Raw genomic sequence first — 16,521 nt, forward strand, 5'->3', positions numbered from 1 at the left:
CCAACTTGCCTGAAGCCTCCTTGCTCTTGGAGCCTCCAGACCTCCCGTGGCCTGAGGTTCTGCTGGCTGGGGTCAGGTCCCATTCCCCAAGACACACTGGACACTATCACCCTGGCTTTACCCAGGACTCACATCTCCAGGTGTGGGAGCCAGAAGCCTGGGCTGCAGACCCTCTAAAAGCATGGCCTGGATGGCCAGGCCCCTCAGCCTGAGGAGACCCGCACCTCCATCTGGGGACCACCCGGGCTACTACTGTTCCCTCAGTGGCTAGTGGGCCCTCCCTCGCTTGGGAACAAAGAACAGAACCTGTCCCTGACAGGAAGTAGGACAGAGCTGCCAAGATCTCAACAGAAGGCAAGAGGCACAGGCAGGGACCAGGACCAGGCCTTTCTCTTTATTGTCTGGAAAGTATATCTGCTGGTTGACAATCACTCCCCAGTATGAGCCACACCTCTGACCACTGCAGCAGGCCCTGAGCCACCAGCGACCAGCAAGAGGCAGCCACCCAAGCTTGGGGCCCATTAACAGTACACAAAGTAACAGAACTGAATTCACGGCTTTCTCTCCCCTAAGCTCTGAAAGGTAGCAGTCCAGGCTGTAAAAGTCTAGAAGCATTGCATAAGAAGTGTTAAGTCTACAGCAGATACATCTTGTAAAAACTCAATAAATTACATATATAGATATATATAAACTGTAGCATCTAATAACATCTGAACCTGCAAGCAGGGCCAGCCCCCGCCCCCCACCCCCGGAAGTGGCCCCCACCTGGAACATGCAGCCATTGGAATCTGTATGAAAATACCAGCTCGCTTTGAAGTACAAAAAATAAATCTCCTAGAGAAAGCCCCTATAGAAAGCTAGTTCCCCTGCAAAGGAGGCCAGAGGAAACACCAGCTCAAGGAGGTCCTCTGGCCGACTGCCGTCGAGGCTCAGCCTCCTGTGCAGCTGCACGTGCTCCTGCAGCCTGGTAACTTGGCTAAGCCTTGGCTGTTAATAAGTTAAGACTTTACTCTCTGCCATGTGCTGGCTAAATGCTGTGAACATGGGTGGGGTGCAAGGGTTCTGGGGGTTGATAAATAGCTTTACAAATATACAGGGTCCAAGTACAATTTTTAAAACAAAACTGCGGTGCCAGAAAAGCCTGCTGCTCCCCTGTGTTGCATCTGCCTCCCGAACAAGCCTCAAGGGGCCTCCCCCATCAGGCAATGCCCCCGTACCCCGCAGCATTCCTTCCCTCCACACAGATACTCTTACAGGTATGGATGTATATATATCATATACACAGCATCTATTTATATAAATGTACACTCATTTCTGGAATAAAACTTTCGGATAGAAGGCAGAGGCTCCCACCTTCGGATACCCGTAATTTCAGTCTTGGAGGGGCAGGGTGGGAAGTGGGGAGGCCTGGAGGTGGGGAAGCTGCCACTCACCCCCAGGCACAAGGTGCCACTCAGGAGGCTTGCCACAGAGGGCATCCCCGCAGCTCAGCTTTGGGCACTGGAGGGCCTGAGGCCCACTGTGGACACTGGGTCCAGCCTGGCCTGTGGTGCTTCTTATGGGGTGGTGGTGAAGGACCAGGCACTCTTACATTCCATATTTGGTCCCCCAAAACAAGGGTCCCTTGGTGCTCCTGGCAGTGGTGAGTCAGGAGATCACTGTATAGCAGCGCAGGCCCCAGGAGACCTCTGCACCTGGGGGCCGCCAGACACACACACACACACACACACACACACACACACACACACACACACGAACTATCTATGTCCATCTGCCCATCCACCCTGGGTTTGGGCCCAGGTCCACTGTACACCAGCAGCAGCACTGTAGGCTGGGATCCACTCTCACATTGATGGGGCTTGGCCTAAGGGCCAAGGGCCCTTCACGTCCGAGGGCCCACATTGCTGGGTGGGGCCGGGGGCAGCAGGTCATGGGTAAACACAGAGTCGTCCCCTGAGGAGCTGGAACTGGGGGTGTCTTGGCCACCTGGCGAGTACTGCTCAAAGGGCACTGACAGGTCCAGGTACTCCTGCCAGGAATGGAACCAGTCAGTGTTGTGTCCTGCATGAGCCCCACCCCAGCTGTGCTCAGGCTATCCCCAAGGACACTCCCAAGGGGAAGCAGAACAGCCACATCGGGGACAGAAGGGGGCTGGCACTCACATCAGTGGACGTCACAGTGAGGATGCGGTCCAGGTCCTCAACTAGTTGTTTGAAGGTAGGCCTCTGGGAGGGCACTGCGTGCCAGCACTCACGCATGATCATGTACCTAGGGACAAGGCTGCTCAGGCCCAGCCCCTCAGCCTGGTCCACCTTGCAAACACAGGGCCACCAGCCCCCCACCCACCACAGGAGCTGCGCCCAGGCCCTAGCAGGAACCCCCAGGGGCCCGTGGAGTATGCTGTGCTCACAGGTCGTGTGTGCAGTTGGCTGGCCTGTCCATGCGATGGCCCTCCTTCAGCAGCTTGAAGAGCTCCTCCACGGGTATGCCGGGGTACGGCGAGCCCCCCAGGGTGAAGATCTCCCAGAGCAGGACCCCAAAGGACCAGCTGCAGAAGTGAGACAAGCCAGTCTGCCCTACGATCCCAGAGCCCAGTCCGTCAGCAGCCCCACCCCAGCACCTGCCACCAGGGACTACAGGGCCCAAGGGCCGAGGGGAGGCGGCTGAGCAAAGGAGTGCAGAGCGCACTGCCCCAGGGCTGTGTGGGAAGCACCCGAGTCTGCTCTGTCCCTGGCTCCCTGCTCCCCCTAGGCGCACATACACATCACTCTGGTGGGTGTAGACCCGATCAAACAGGGCCTCGGGGGCCATCCACTTCACCGGCAGCCGGCCCTAGGAGCACAAGAGCAGGTGTTGGCTGCCAGGCACCTCTGGCTCCAGCCCCCGCCCACCCGGGGCCAGGCTCACGTTGGTGGTCTTCTTATAGTAGTCGAGGTTGTGCACATCACGGGCCAGGCCAAAGTCGGCTATCTTCATCACGTTGTCCTCAGTCACCAGCACGTTGCGGGCAGCCAGGTCCCTGTGGATGCACTGGAGCAGGGGCCAGGGATGAGCAGAGCCTTCTGGCATCTCCTCGCCTCTGCCCCGCTGTGCGATGCCCTGGCCTGGGTCTCCACCCCAGCAGGTCTGTCACCCTCCCCTCGGCCCAGAAGGCCTGTGCCTCCTGCCCACTCACCTTCTGGGATGCCAGATACTCCATGCCCCGCGCCACCTGGTAGGCACATGACACCAGGTCCTTGAAGGTGAGCTGTTCCTCAGGCAGCCTGCAGGTGTGGAAGGAGTAGTCCATGCCCGGCGGCCTCCGCGCCCGAAGGTACTCCCTCAGGTTGCCCTTGGCCGCGTACTCCACCAGTACGTACAGAGGCCCTGCAAGCACAGGGCCTCAGAGGGGACACCAGGCCCAGGGAGGGTGCCGCCTGCCCTGTCCAGCCGGCCCCTCACCTACCGCCCTGCGTGCAGGCCCCCAGCAGGTTGATGATGTTCTTGTGCCTCCCAATCATCTTCATCATCTCCATCTCCGATACCAGGTCCGACAGGTCCTTGTCAGTGGCATCGTCTGTCCCGAGAGGTGGGGTGTCAAGCAGTGGCGCCCACAGCCCACCCAGGTGCCCCTTGATGTCTCCATTCTCACCTTTCAGCATTTTCACCGCCACTGTAACGGGTCTGGCAGCACGGTCCTTGTCGATGCCAATGGCCTCTGCCATGACCACCTGGCCAAAGCAGCCCTCTCCAAGAGGCTTGCCCAAGGTCAGTCTGGAAGCAGAGAGGCTCTGAGGGTGCACCCTGGCCCAGCACAGCCTTCAAGGCCTGGCTTCGCCTCCAGAAAGCCTTCCAGCCTTATCCTGTGCCCTAGCTCCTGAGACTAGGGCCGCACCCTCAAGCTTCTTGCCCTGTGCCAGGCCCTTCACATACACACCCTGAGACCCTGAGAGGTCTGGGTCTTCCACCTGCATCAACAGCTGCCCTGTTTTCAAAAGCCACTGTGCCCAGCCCAGTTCCAGCCTAAAGTCAATCGGGCCTCTACACAGTGATTGTCCCACCACCCAGCACAGAACCCCTGCCAGGCCCAGGCATCTGCACGTCATCCCTCACCACCACTGACCGGGCACGGGACAGCTCCCATTTGGGGTCGGCAGGTAACTCAAGCTCAGAAACATTAGCCAGCGTGGGACCTTCTCCCGAGGACAGCCGGGCAATGCGGACCAGCGGTGTGTTGGAGTTCATGGACGAGTTGGACTCCAAGGACACCTGCTTGGGTCGGTAAAGGCAGGTTGGTGGGGGGCCAGAGGGGGTCGGGGAGGACAGCCCCAGGGACAGCAAGGCCAGGGCAAAGCAGGCTCGGCTCTGGGAGCTGGGGCGGCAGCAGCTCAGAACCTGGTATCTACTTTCTGTTACCTGTCGTTTGAGCGGGAAGCGGGAGACCGTGTGCACAGTGGGGGAGCCCAGCCCCTTCTTGGGAGGGCTGCGCAGGCGGCACAGTGTTACAGCTGCCACCAGCAGGATGAAGAGGAAGAAGCCCACCCCGTAGCTGAGGACGCCTGCATACACGCTGCCAGCCTCGTCCGCCTCCACCAGCTCCTCCTCCGCTGCAAAGACACCGGCGTTGGGGCCTGGCCCAGCCTCCCAGGAGCCCCAGGGCCAGAGCCACAGCTCCAGTGGGGTAGGCAGGGCTCAGCCCCCAGGGGGACCAGAGCTAGGGACCGAGGCCTCCATGGCCCCACAGGCCCAAATGCTGCAGTCAGAACGTCTGTGGAGTCAAGAGGCCCAGACCCAGGACGGAAGCAGCCCAGCAGAGCAGCAGCACCACTGTACCCAGCACCCGGAAATGCTGAAGCCAGAGCAGGGCAGGGGGACCTGGGGGTGCAGGGGAGGCCCAACGTGGGCCAGGACGGGCCAGGTTGATGTTCCCAGGCCAGGAACCAGGCCGGGCATGAGGCCTGCATGTGGTGGGCAGCCGCAGGCAGGGCCCTGCCCCACCCTGCAGCTCTGGCTTATCCTGAGCCAGCCCAAGGACAGGTGCGAAGCCATTAGCAGCAGTAGCAGGTACCTGGCAGCACCGCCAGCCACGCAGAGTGATGGGAAAACCCGATAGAATTGCCCGCCAGGCAGGTGTACTCCCCCGCGTCCTCAAAGGTGACATTGCGCAAGGATAGAACCTCTAGCTCCTTGTCGGTGGTGTTAGCGCCCGCCGTCTATAAAGAGAGAACAGAGCGATAGGCGAGCGCCAGCACCGCCCACGGGCACCGCAGCAGAGTCCACACAGCGACGATCCAGCCAGGCTGCAAGGAAAACACTGCCACCACCACTTGGCCACCACCACGGCCGGCCACGGCCACGGCCACGGCCCAGGGCCCTCCGCCTCGTGCTCTGGCACTGGCATGGAGCCTGAAGCCAGTCCCTCCACCGGCGAGTCCTCTGTCCCAGCTGAGCGTCAGGCAGGCGGGCAGCATGGCACCGCTCAAAGGCAGCATGCAGGGTTAGTGCAGAGAGGAGAGGTGCAGATGGAAGACAGGTGGACAGGCAGATAGACAGACGGACAGCAGAAGGCGAGCAGGCAGAGTCGGTGGCCAAAGAGTGGCCAAGAGTGGATGTTCCGCGTGGGGCTCAGCCCCTGACAGGCTCTGAGGACCTTCTGGGGGTGCACATCAGGTACAGGAGGGGTCAGCACAGGCCAGGAGTCTGAAGCCAGCATTCACAGTCGTGGGCCTGGGCTGCCAGCGTTGCCAGGCTGGCCACAAGCAGAGTGCGGCCATAAGGTGGAGGGAGCAGGAGGGGACGTGCAAGGGCGTGCAGGCAGGCACAGGGCCGGGGCGTTGGAGCTGGAGCTCGGTGTGCCAGGCAGGCGTGGGACAGAGTTGTTACCTGCTCGGGGCCCATGAACACGCAGCCAAAAGGCCTTCTCGGCCACGCCTATGAAATTGGTGGCTCGACAGAGGTACTCGCCCCCGTCCCTCTCCGACACATTGGCCAGGCGGAGGCGCGCGTCCGCCTCCACATTCTCACTGATCCAGGACTGCGGGGACAAGAGACCTGGCTCAGGCACACCCCAGGAAGCCCAGCTGGACACCAGGCAGGAGGCAGAAGAGCCCCAAGGAAGGCAGGGGATGGGGCTGCGCCATCCCGCGGGCTGCCTAGAGGAGGCGCCAAGACCCACAGGTGATGGGCTGTGGCTTCACAGGATGCGCCTTCTCCATATCCAAACTTCCACCCAGAGCCCAGACCCCTCAGCCAGCCCCCGCCTAGGCCCAGAGTGTTGGCTGGGCCCAGGGCACACACGCTCCTGAGGGCACACATGCTCCCACATGCCCACGCCACGGGACAGGGCCCCACAGCCTGTCCCAGCTCTCTGGACTCTGGCTCCAGTCCTGCTCCAAGTGCCGCCCCACCCCCACAGGCCGCTTGTCTCTGAACAGAGGTTTCTCTTTGGGCTTCCAGTGTTGCAACCATCCCCATTCAGGTGGCCCCCACCCCGCAGCCATGGGAACCAAGCTAGGGCAGGGAAAGGCAGCGGGTGGCGAGCGGTGCCACACCACGCGGCTGGCAACAGCCACCTGGGCCAGCTCTGGGAGTGGCTGTCCAGGTGTGAGGTCCTCGAGGGTGCTGGGAGGTTCGGCAGCTGCCTCTTGCCCTGGGCCACCATCACTGTCACCTGAGCTCAAGCCTACCCAGAGGCCTCCTGCCGGCCAGCTCCAAGCTGTGGGGCTCCAGAGGGCTGAGGCCAACCCAGAGCAAACAGGGCCACAGGCTCCAGTGTGGCCCTGAGCCCCACCTTCCTCCAGAGGCTCCCACCCTGGCCGAGCCCCCATGGCGGTGCCCACCTTGAGCACGGTGACGTAGGGCGTGCCGTCAGGGCCCACCTTGCTGCCATTCACCTCCACATGCTTGAGCCACTGGATGTGGGGCTGTGCGTCACTGTACACCTTGCAGTGGAACTCCACGTCGCTGCCCAGCACGGCTGTCTGGTTGGCTGGCAGCCCCGCCTGCAGGATGGGCCGGTGCGGGGAGCGCTCTGCAGAGGGGTCAGCAGGCTGGTCAGGGGCTCGGCTGCCCTGGCTGGCTGCCACCCAGCCAAGTCCCAGGCCCGGCTGGCCTTACCCAGCACGTCCAGAGTGTACGTCTGCCGGATGCTGCCAAACTTGTTCTCCACCACACACGTGTAGTTGCCGCGGTCGGAGGGCACCACGCTCTCCATGACCAGGCTCCACTGCTGATGACGCAGCTGCAGGTGACAGGGGACCGGCTGGTGAGCAGCAGCAGCAGGCCCTGTCCTGCCAGGCCCCCAGACCTGCCTTGGGCCCACCTTGATGCCCCCAATGCGATGCTCCCCTCTGAACTCCTTGCCATTTTTCAGCCAGGAGATGGAAGGAGTGGGGTTGCCAGCAGCTGGGCAGCGGAAGCGAACCGTGTTGGCAGCCGGCACTGCCAGCAGTTTCTTGTCCATCCGCTCTGGCCGAGTCCAGTAAGGGGCCCCTGTGGGTGCAGGTGGATGTGAGGCCACAGTGGAGGCAGGGAGATGAGGTCCACCTCACTCCTTCCAAAGCTGGCTCCTGCTAAGCCTCTAGCCTGTTTCCCCTCCTGTTTGGGGTGTGCTGGCCTTTCAGGGTCCTCCTTGTGGACTGGACACCCTCAGACTGGGCCATGTCTATTCCATGCAAGAGGCTGCTCTTGCTGAGAGGCTCTGGCCTGGGGGCATGTCCAGGGAGGCCCCTACCAGGAGGGCACATTGGGATAGGCAGCCACCTGAGGGAGGCCCAAGACCCAGCCAGCAGCCCAGCAGGCCCTGAGCCCTGGGACATGGTTTCTAGGAGGAGGAAATGGAGTATGCAGAGCAGGGGAAGCAGCCAGGCCATATCAGCCCCCAGGCCTCTGCCGGGTCTGGCAAGGATGGCAGTCTGGAGGTTCTGCTCCTCCCTGCCTTGGTGCCCAGGGCCACTGCCACCACCTCCAACCCCCACTGGGTTTTCTCCTTCTCTGGGAGGGGGGTGGGGGCACGGGTGCTGCCTTCTCGTCCAGACCCATTAGGATGCTGGGCCTTGCCCCCCACAAGGGAGGCAGCAGGTCCTGGACCAAGGAGGGAGGTGACTGCTGCTCACAGGGACCTCACTGCTGTCTGCCCCAGGGACACACCTTGTACACGCACAGCTGCCCACTGAAACACCCGGGCACAGCCACCTGCTCCTGCTGTAGTGTGACAGTCACCCCAGGGGCTCTCAATCCCTGGGCACATATGTCCCTCAGCCATCTTCCTACTGGGACAGCCCCTCACCCAGAACCAACCCCAAGTCCCCACGGGCCAGACCTGGCCTCGCCTCTCCAGAATGCTGTATCAAGCCTCCCCATGTGAGCATGGGTCTCTCCCACCCCACGGCCACCTGGAGCTCAGAGCCAAGCATCCAGAGCCACCTGGTTTGGCCCACAGAGGTCATCCCCCAGGCCTAGTGAGGTGTCTCGCCTGCCCGTGGTGGCCAGGGCTGGGCAGAGGGAAGCAGGCCCTGAGTGCCCAGCCCCTGGTCTCACCTGTGTCCTCAGCCACATCCTCCCCGTCTTCATCGTCTCCAGAGGATGGAGCATCTGCAGTACAGGAGGAGTGTGAGTGGGCCCAGCCGCAGCTGCCCCCAGCCAGGTGCCCTACCGGGGCAGGGCTGCTGCAGCCACACTGCCGGGGCTGGCCCTGGCCTCTCACTGCCCTGCCAGCCACGCCCCCTGGCCCCGGCCTGCACACCCACAGGGTTTACCTGTCACACGCACACTGAAGTGGCACAGCACGCGCTGTGTGAGCCGCTGCTGGCAACTGTAGGCCCCAGTGTCTTCACGAGAGGCGTTTAGCACCTGCAGCTGCTGGGGCCCCACCAGGACACGGCCCGAGGACTCCAGTCCCGAGCCATCCTTGACCCAGATGGTGGGACCCACAGGACCACCTCCGGGTGGGTCACAGCTCAGCTCCATGGTGTCCCCACTCCCAAAGACCAGCAGCTCCTGCTGGCCAGGCTCAGGCCCTGGGACCTCTGTGGGTGAAAAGGCAGCACTGAGGGAAGCCTGGGATCAGACATCCTGCGCCCAGCACCTGCGCAGCAACCCAGCACAGCTACAGAGGTCCTGAGTGGGAGGGTCTGTCTCCAGAGCCCACGTCCTGCCAGATAACACTCCAATCAGGGGCCAGAACCTCCCCTAATCGGCCCAGGGGAATCAACTCTCTCAGTTCTGCCAACCAGTCTCTGTTCCCAGGACTCGACTCTGCGCTGGGGTACAAAGCTGCCTTCAAAAGACAATCCCTAAGTGGCTAGGCATGGCTGTGCTCCAATAGAATTTCTGAAAATTCTAATTTCAAAGTATTCCAAAGGGGGCTGGTGTGACTCAGTGACAGAGCGCTTGCCTAGTGTGCATTCACCTTGGGTCTGATCCCAATGCCGGGGGAGAAGAAAGTGCCACTAAGTGTTATTCTTTTGATTTTTCTACCATTTGGAAATGCAAAATCCTTTCTGGGCCCACCATCACAAAAGCAGGGAGGACAAGCAACACTACATCAACCTCTGGCTAAAATAAAGCTCAGAGGAGGGGATGCAGCAATTCCCAAGGAGGCCCTCTCCTCACCCACAGCCCTCACCGCAGCTTCAAGAGCAGTTCAGAGGAGCTGGAGAAGACCCTGCCAAACCCAAAAAACCAAAGGCCAAAGGTTTTCTCTGATAAGCAAGTGCTAATCCATAATGAGGAGCTGGGGATTGAAGGACTTTGGGTTTTGCAAGGAGGGGGTAGAGATGGGAAGGACTGCCGCAGTCTGGCTGGGCACAAATCATGAGCCACTCAAGCCGGAACAAACTTTATTTCCAAACTCCTCCGAACTCCCTTCCAGGGACACCACACACCAACCGGGAACTCCCTCCACCGAACTCCCTCCACCGAACTCCCTCCACCGAACTCCCTCCACCGAACTCCCTCCACCGAACTCCCTCCACCGGGCCTTCACCAACCAACAGGAACTCCCCAGGAATTCCTGGGAACTCCAAAGAGGCGGACAGCAGGGGTCTGTATACAATTGAATACACAGCTTAACTTAACTATCATCATCTCAATGGCTGGCTGTCACCTCTCAATCACTCCCTCTGGCAAAATGCCAGGTGCCACCCCAACTCCACTCAGCTGTGGCCCTCAACAAAGGACAGTGGAATGAGATGGACATTATTACCCTATATACATGTATGATCATACTACTGGTGTGACTCTGCACCAAGTTCAACCAGAGGAAGGAGACATTGTGCTCCATTTGGGTACAATGTCAAAATGTATCCGACTGTCATGAATAACTAATTAGAACAAATTTTAAAGTTTAAAACAATCAAAATAAAGCAGTGTACATGGAGAGCCAGGGACCAGCCCCTGCCCCGGCAATAAGAAGGAAGGAAATGCAGGTCAGTAGGTCCGATGGGTCCTATTCCACGCCAGGCGCAAGGCAGTGGCTGCAGCCAGCAAGGCAAGCCCCACCCCAGGTGGCCAGGCAAGGGAGCTGCAGTGGGACTGGCTAGTGGCGACCCCTCCACTCCACAGAGCTCCACACAGCCTCGGGTACAAGGGCAGCCCTCAAGGTACAAGGGAGCCTGGGTAAGCCCAGGAGAGTGGCTGATGTTGGGCTCTTGCCTGCATGGGGGCCTGGACCCCGCCACAGACAGGGAGGGGAAGCAGTCTAGCCATCAGGTGAGTGCTCAGAGCTGAAGTCTAGGGCAGGTGAGGAGCCCAGGCCCTGCCCTGAGGGCTGACAGCCTGGGGTGGGAGCGCAGCACCAGGCAGGTATGCAAAGGTGGCTTCTGGCCTCCTGGCCCAGGGACTGCCTAGCTGCTGATGGGCCCCCAGGCCTGAGACCAGGGACACACCATCAGCAGGGCTGACCATCACCCCCAGGCCTCCCTGCCAGGGCATACAACGCCTGCATGGGGGTAGCTGGGCTTGGGGCCCAGGATGGGCGGGTGGTCCTGCTAGGCAGACCTTTCCTAGCCAGCTGGACGCTGCACCATTACTTGTCATTCTGCCGACGCGTGGCCTAGATTCAAGGCCCAGCTGCCCACTCTGGCCACACCAGTCCCTGGTTCCCTGGAAAGGTATGACTCTGCCTGTCCCACACACCCAGGGCCATGGGATCCAGCCAAAAGGACCCGCTCAGCCCCTGAAATACCTATGGGAGCCTGCATCCCACAGGGAACCATAATTTAAGGCTAGCCCTGGTGGGCCCGCAGTCAGGTGGGCTCTTGGCCTGACCTCCAGCCCTCCATCCCTGCTGGTATGTCCTGTGGGGACCACCCAGTGCTGGAGCTGCTGAGGCCCCCCAGAAGGCCAAGGACAGGCTGGTAGTAGCCTCAGCTTCAGGCCTTGGCCAAAGGCAATAGTCAGTTGGTTCCGGTTTGGTCTGGGCAAGGACAGCAGGTCAAGCCATCCCCACAAGTATTTGCTTCAACCTGGTCCAGTGAGAGGAACTGGGAGGAGACCCGGAAGAGCCCCAGGTTGGTCATGCAGATGGCTGCTGGTGTAGGATGGGAAGGGAAGGGGCCCTGCACTCAGCCATCGCTGACCCTTGACCTGCCCATCCACCCTGCTGCGGGGTGCCAGGAGAGGCCAGAGACAACTGAGCGACCTCAGGCAATAGAGTCTCCACCTCCTTTGATCACATTCCAGGGCCCATAGGGCCTGGGGCTGACCTGCAGGGACTGGGTTAGGAGAGTCTGGTAGGGAGATGCCAAGGGAAAGACAATGTGACTGGCCTGAGTGGACACTATCTCCCCCTGGGGAGGCAGCAGCAGAGCCCCCAAATGCCCAGCCTGGCCCCCATGCTCACCAGGAGGCAGGAAGGTTTTCCTCATCAACAAGGAACCACCTGCCCACTCTAGCCCCTGGTGCTCCTGCTATGCCTGTGGGGATGATGTCTGCCGCGTAGGCCTCACAGCACCTAGTGTCCCCATGTCCCACGGAGCTGAACCCAGCCAGAGCACCTCAGACCAAAGAGAGCTCACAGTCAGAGCTGGAGGAGCATGTGTTCTGGGGGCAGGGTTTGCTGGGCCTGGGGTCTCCCCGTCTCTGAGCCTCAGTTCCCACCACTGTAACCCAATTCAAAAATACTACCCTGTAGGCCTGGGGACCCAGGAAGGCCACCTCACCTGCTTACATGCTGGAGCTGGTGAAGAGGGGTGGGGGTGAGGGGCATTTCTGCCTGGGTGTCTTGCCCCAGGCTACAGCCAAGCCAGCCTGCTGAGGAGGGTCATGGCTCCTGCCCAAGAAACCATTCTCCTAGTGCTGAGTCGCCACAGCTGAGGCCCAATGCACCCTGCAGAACTAGCATCAAATTCACACTTGATTCTAAAGCCAGCCACCCCAAGCTCAGGGGGTGCTAAGCATTCTGGCTTGGCCCAGGACACTGTCTGAAGCCCAGGTATGGGAGACAGTGCCAGGTATGAGGTTAAGGTAGCCTAAAAGAAGGGCAGTGCCCCAAGGGACCCTGAAGGCAAAGCAAAGGTCTGGCTTTCCACTTCCCCTCCCATCCCACCCGGAGACATTCCGCAAAGTTTCGTAACAAAGTCAGGGGGGAAAAAAAGGGATCCGGAGACCGGGTGGGCTAATGAGGGCTTATGGGGATTATCCAGGCTAATCCTCAAAACAATCCTGCCATTATCGGTCCTCGGTCCTCAGTCCTCTTGGACAGGTGAGAAGCCTGAGGTTCCAGGAGGGTACCCCGAACCTGGCCCCACAGCTGGCAGCCTGAAGGTCTAGGCATACACCCCCTCAAACAAAAGGGGGCTGGCTCACAGCTTCTCCTAAATGACTAAGGCCTGACGGACCCCTGCTCTTCCCTGAGCCCAAGCAGGTCCCCTAACCCTTGGGCAGATCCTAGGCCACCTTGCCCAAAGACCTCAAACCCTTTGGTTCCCTTCTCGACTCAACTATAAAAGAAGCACCCACAATCGGTTCCAGTCCTAAGTGAGACCTGAAGACAAGGAGGGGGTGTGGGTGACAAGGGGGTTCCTAGTCACAATACAAGGGCTGGAAGGGCAGAGGATTAGCCAGGGTTAATGAACCACCCAGAGGCCTACAGGGCTCAAAGTCCAGCCGGGCCCAGGAGCAGTGGGGGAGGCTGGAGCCAGGACCTAGTTTCTGGGGAAAGACCTGCACTCCCTCGAGGTGGCTCCTAGCTGGGGTAGGGTTAACCTCCCGACCTCCTACGGGCCTCCCCAAAGAACGTGGTCCAGCTAGGATGGAGGTTGCCCTTGCTGGGCCTGAGGTGGCCAGAGCAGTCCAGTGGCTAAACCTCTCCTCACTGCCCTTGACCCCACCCGGCTCCACCTCCATAATTTATGTTCCCGGAGAAAGCACCAGCAGGGACCTCTGTAAATTTCACGAGGTCTTTGTATTTTTACTGCTGGCCCATCTCGTTAAGGAACCGGATTAAGTTTATTGACCTATCAACTCCCTACCTGTTCCACCAGCTCTAGTGAGGGGGCGGGGGTACCGCCGGGCGCGGGCGCCAGGAGCCTGTGCGCACCCTGCCGGCGCTCAAGGAGCCGTGCGGGGAGGCCACCGTGCGTCCGAGCCGCGGGGTCCAGCAGCGGGCCGGGCGCCCCTCGCCGCTCCTCTCTCGGCTCGCTGACATTCCCGGGCGTAGGGAGTAATATCTTTATCTGAATGCGCATGCTAATGCGGCCCCCCACCGCCGCCCATTCGGCGCCCTGGAAGCTGGGCTGTCGGAGCAGGCGCTAAAAGCGCGCGCTGACCTCCGGACGGCCTCTGTCACGCTGCTGAATGACACGCACATTCAAGCGCCGGGCCCACTTTCATTCATAAAAAAATGACATTGTTCCGGGAGGCTGCAGCCGCCGCCGGAGAAAGGGGCGCGGGGGCGCGGGGAGGGGCGCACCACCATCTGCCTCGTCCCGCCGCGCCCGCCGCGCAGCTCGCACCTCCCCGCGAGGCCGCCGCCATCAATGCGCGGTCTGTGGCCGCCCGGGTACAAAGGAGCGGCTGTTCGGGCCTCGGCCCGGGTGGGGCAAGGCTCACGGGGCGAAGGCCTCCCTCTGAGCGGTCGCCAGCCAGACCAACCCTCCACCCAGCAGTCCGCAGCACCGCCATGCTCCCCTGCGCGCGCCGCGCCTCAGGTTCGAAAGCGTGTGCTGGGCGGGCCTGGCACACCCTGTCCTCCAGTTGCTCTGCAGGCTCTCTTTGCTGACCCTCGACGTCCTGCTGGACCTTGACCGCCAGCCCGCGTCTGCGACCCCACAACCCTGACATCTGCGCCCTCACCACCCACAGCCCTCCCTGCCTGGTGTTGGGTGAGCACCCAGGGGCAGACCCTTTGGACCCCCGGGCAAGAGAGCAGGGAGGGGGCGGTGGTGGCCCGGAGGCTGTCACCTCATCACGCGGGCTACTGAAGGGCAGAGGCCGAGCTCCGGCTTACGCACTCCTAGCCACCTCCAAAGTCCAACCTCTTGCGTTAGCTGACGCTGGCCAAGCACTGAGGCCCCCGGGAGGGGGGGGGCACCAACAATAGGAAGTTTCCACTGCGGAGCGCCCGAGGGGCAACAGTGGAAACTCGGTGGTACCTCCACCGCGCCCTCTCGACCGCACCTTGGCTGGGGAGTCGCGGGGGACGGGAGTCTGGCGCCTCGCACTTGGGTGGTGGCCCTGCGGCTCCAGTAACCCCATAAACCGCCGCGTCGGCTCTGGTTGCGATCTCGGGAGAAAGGGACACCAGAACCCGACACTAGTCCTGCAGTGACACTCCACCGGAACTTTCTCACCACTCAGGCCCTGTCCGGGTCCCCGACGCCTCTACCTGCCACCGCCCGGCCCATCTAGGTGCACGTTGCAGCTTCCTTACCTGCCGCTCTCGGCACGACGCGCTGCTCTGTGCCCGGGGGCTCCGAGACGACGCCCGCCACAACCGCCGCGGCCATGCACAGTGCGAGGGCGCAGGCCGGGGCGCCCATGGCGGGGGCGGAGGCCGCAGCGTCCTCAGGAGGCGCGCGCGGACATGCTGTCCCCCACGGCCCGGCTCGGGCTCCCGCAGGAGGTGGGCGCCGCTCCGGAGTCTGCGGGAGGAAAACAGCTCGTTACCCGGGCCGGGGCCAGCGCCCCGACCCCGCCGCCCCTCGGCCGCCCCTCCCGCCGCCGCCGCCGCCGCCCAAGGCTCACGGGCCGCCTGGCGCCGGCCGCCTCCTCCCCGCCGCGGTCCCTCCCTCCTCCTCCTTCTCTCCCTGGCTGCCGCAGAGCCCTCCCAGGGCGGCGGCGGCGGCAAACTTTCCAGAGCGGGAAGCCGGCTCCCGGCCGGGCCCCGTCGTAGGGACCGCTCCAGATCCGAGCCCGCCGCTCGCCCGGGCCCTCCGAGCGCCCGCCGGGCCTCTCCAAGAGCCCGCCTGGTCCCCCGCTCCAACCTGGCGGCCACAGGAACCCAACTCACTGAGTGCGGCTCCCACTTCGGATTGTAGCCCGCGGGCAGCGCTCGCCGGGTCCCTTGGGCCGTCGACCCGCCCGTGCGCCCGTGCGCCCGTGCGCCCGTGCGCCGGAACGGTACCGAGCGGCGCCAGCTGCCCGCGCCGCCGCCGCCGCCACAGAGCACTGAACTGGGGCTGCCCGGCGCGCGGCAGCCAGTGGGGGACGGCCCGCGCCCGCCACGCCCCTGGACACGCCCCCAGACACGCCCGCGCGGCTCGCTGGGGCGCAGGGACACGCCCCTCCTCGGGGGCGGTCCGGGGGCGGGTCCGGGTGGGGACGCCGGGCGGTCCTGGAGGGCGTGGGAGCAGGGGCGGGGCCCGGAGGGCGATCCTGTCGCGGGGGCGCAGCGAGTCCCAGCAGAGGCCTGTGTTCGCACAGCGCAGCCCCGGCGCGCTGGGACTGTGCTCACCCGCTCACAGGGGAGGTCTCAGTGGGGAACGGGGAGTGCGGGCAGCTTCACTGAGAAGTGGCCGCTGAACTGAACCCCGCCGAGTGAGCAGGAATTCCTCAGGTGAAGGAAGCAGGACCGCATTCCAGGCAGAGGCAAATGTATGTGCCGAGGCCTGGCGGTGAGGACGAAGATGCAGGGAACATGCTCTGCATCCCAGACGCAAGTCCCTATGGCACAAGCGCAGCTCAGCTGAGCTCCTTGCTGCGGGGTCACAACCTCCCTTCCAGGGAGAAAACAGGTTTGGAGGCTGTGTGTCTGTCAGGCCTCCAAATAGAAAGCTGAGGCTGGGAACCACCAGGTGTGGGGAGCCCACCCTAGGGCTCTGAGAAAGGACCATGTGGGGAGCTGGTGGCAGAGTCCGAACTGGCCAAAAGTGTGGGACATGCTCCAGCTGGTGAAGGTCCAAGCTGCTGATATCAGTGCCTAGGAGCACCAGCCTGGCCTCCCCATCAGGCCAGGAAGCGGTTGGTACTGCTCTGCAGATGCTCTGGGTCCTCTTGCCCCATATGCCTAGCTTCTGTGACCACCCTCACAAGCATCTCTCCCATGTTCAGGCAGGGCCTCAGAGGACAGAGCTAATGGGAACCGCCAGGGCAGAGGTGGGC

At 62.3% G+C, this 16,521-nt stretch overlaps 1 protein-coding gene across 3 annotated transcripts; it reads right to left on the reverse strand.

Moving 5' to 3' along the window:
• Positions 1 to 1,346: 1,346 nt before the first annotated feature.
• On the reverse strand, positions 1,347 to 15,502 carry Fgfr3 (fibroblast growth factor receptor 3). 3 transcript variants are annotated; one of them, XM_026380389.2, is made up of 18 exons: positions 15,431 to 15,502; positions 14,852 to 15,062; positions 8,736 to 9,005; positions 8,518 to 8,571; positions 7,301 to 7,470; positions 7,096 to 7,219; positions 6,819 to 7,009; positions 5,048 to 5,192; positions 4,396 to 4,586; positions 4,103 to 4,248; positions 3,632 to 3,753; positions 3,446 to 3,556; positions 3,176 to 3,366; positions 2,908 to 3,030; positions 2,762 to 2,832; positions 2,411 to 2,548; positions 2,163 to 2,268; positions 1,347 to 2,029 (listed from the first exon to the last, which is right to left on the reverse strand). In XM_026380389.2, exons 2-18 carry the CDS (start codon positions 14,958 to 14,960, stop codon positions 1,883 to 1,885), a joined length of 2,409 nt encoding a protein of 802 aa, XP_026236174.1. In that variant the 5' UTR covers positions 14,961 to 15,062; positions 15,431 to 15,502; the 3' UTR covers positions 1,347 to 1,882. The 3 variants fall into 3 exon arrangements, with proteins under 3 accessions (XP_026236174.1, XP_026236173.1, XP_026236172.1); XM_026380388.2 differs by having other exon boundaries at positions 4,103 to 4,251; XM_026380387.2 differs by lacking the exon at positions 5,048 to 5,192 and adding an exon at positions 5,863 to 6,013.
• Between the last annotated feature and the right edge of the window lie 1,019 nt (positions 15,503 to 16,521).

The sequence above is a fragment of the Urocitellus parryii genome, chromosome 10, assembly GCF_045843805.1.
Source record: "Urocitellus parryii isolate mUroPar1 chromosome 10, mUroPar1.hap1, whole genome shotgun sequence".
NCBI classification, from domain to species: Eukaryota; Metazoa; Chordata; class Mammalia; order Rodentia; family Sciuridae; genus Urocitellus; species Urocitellus parryii.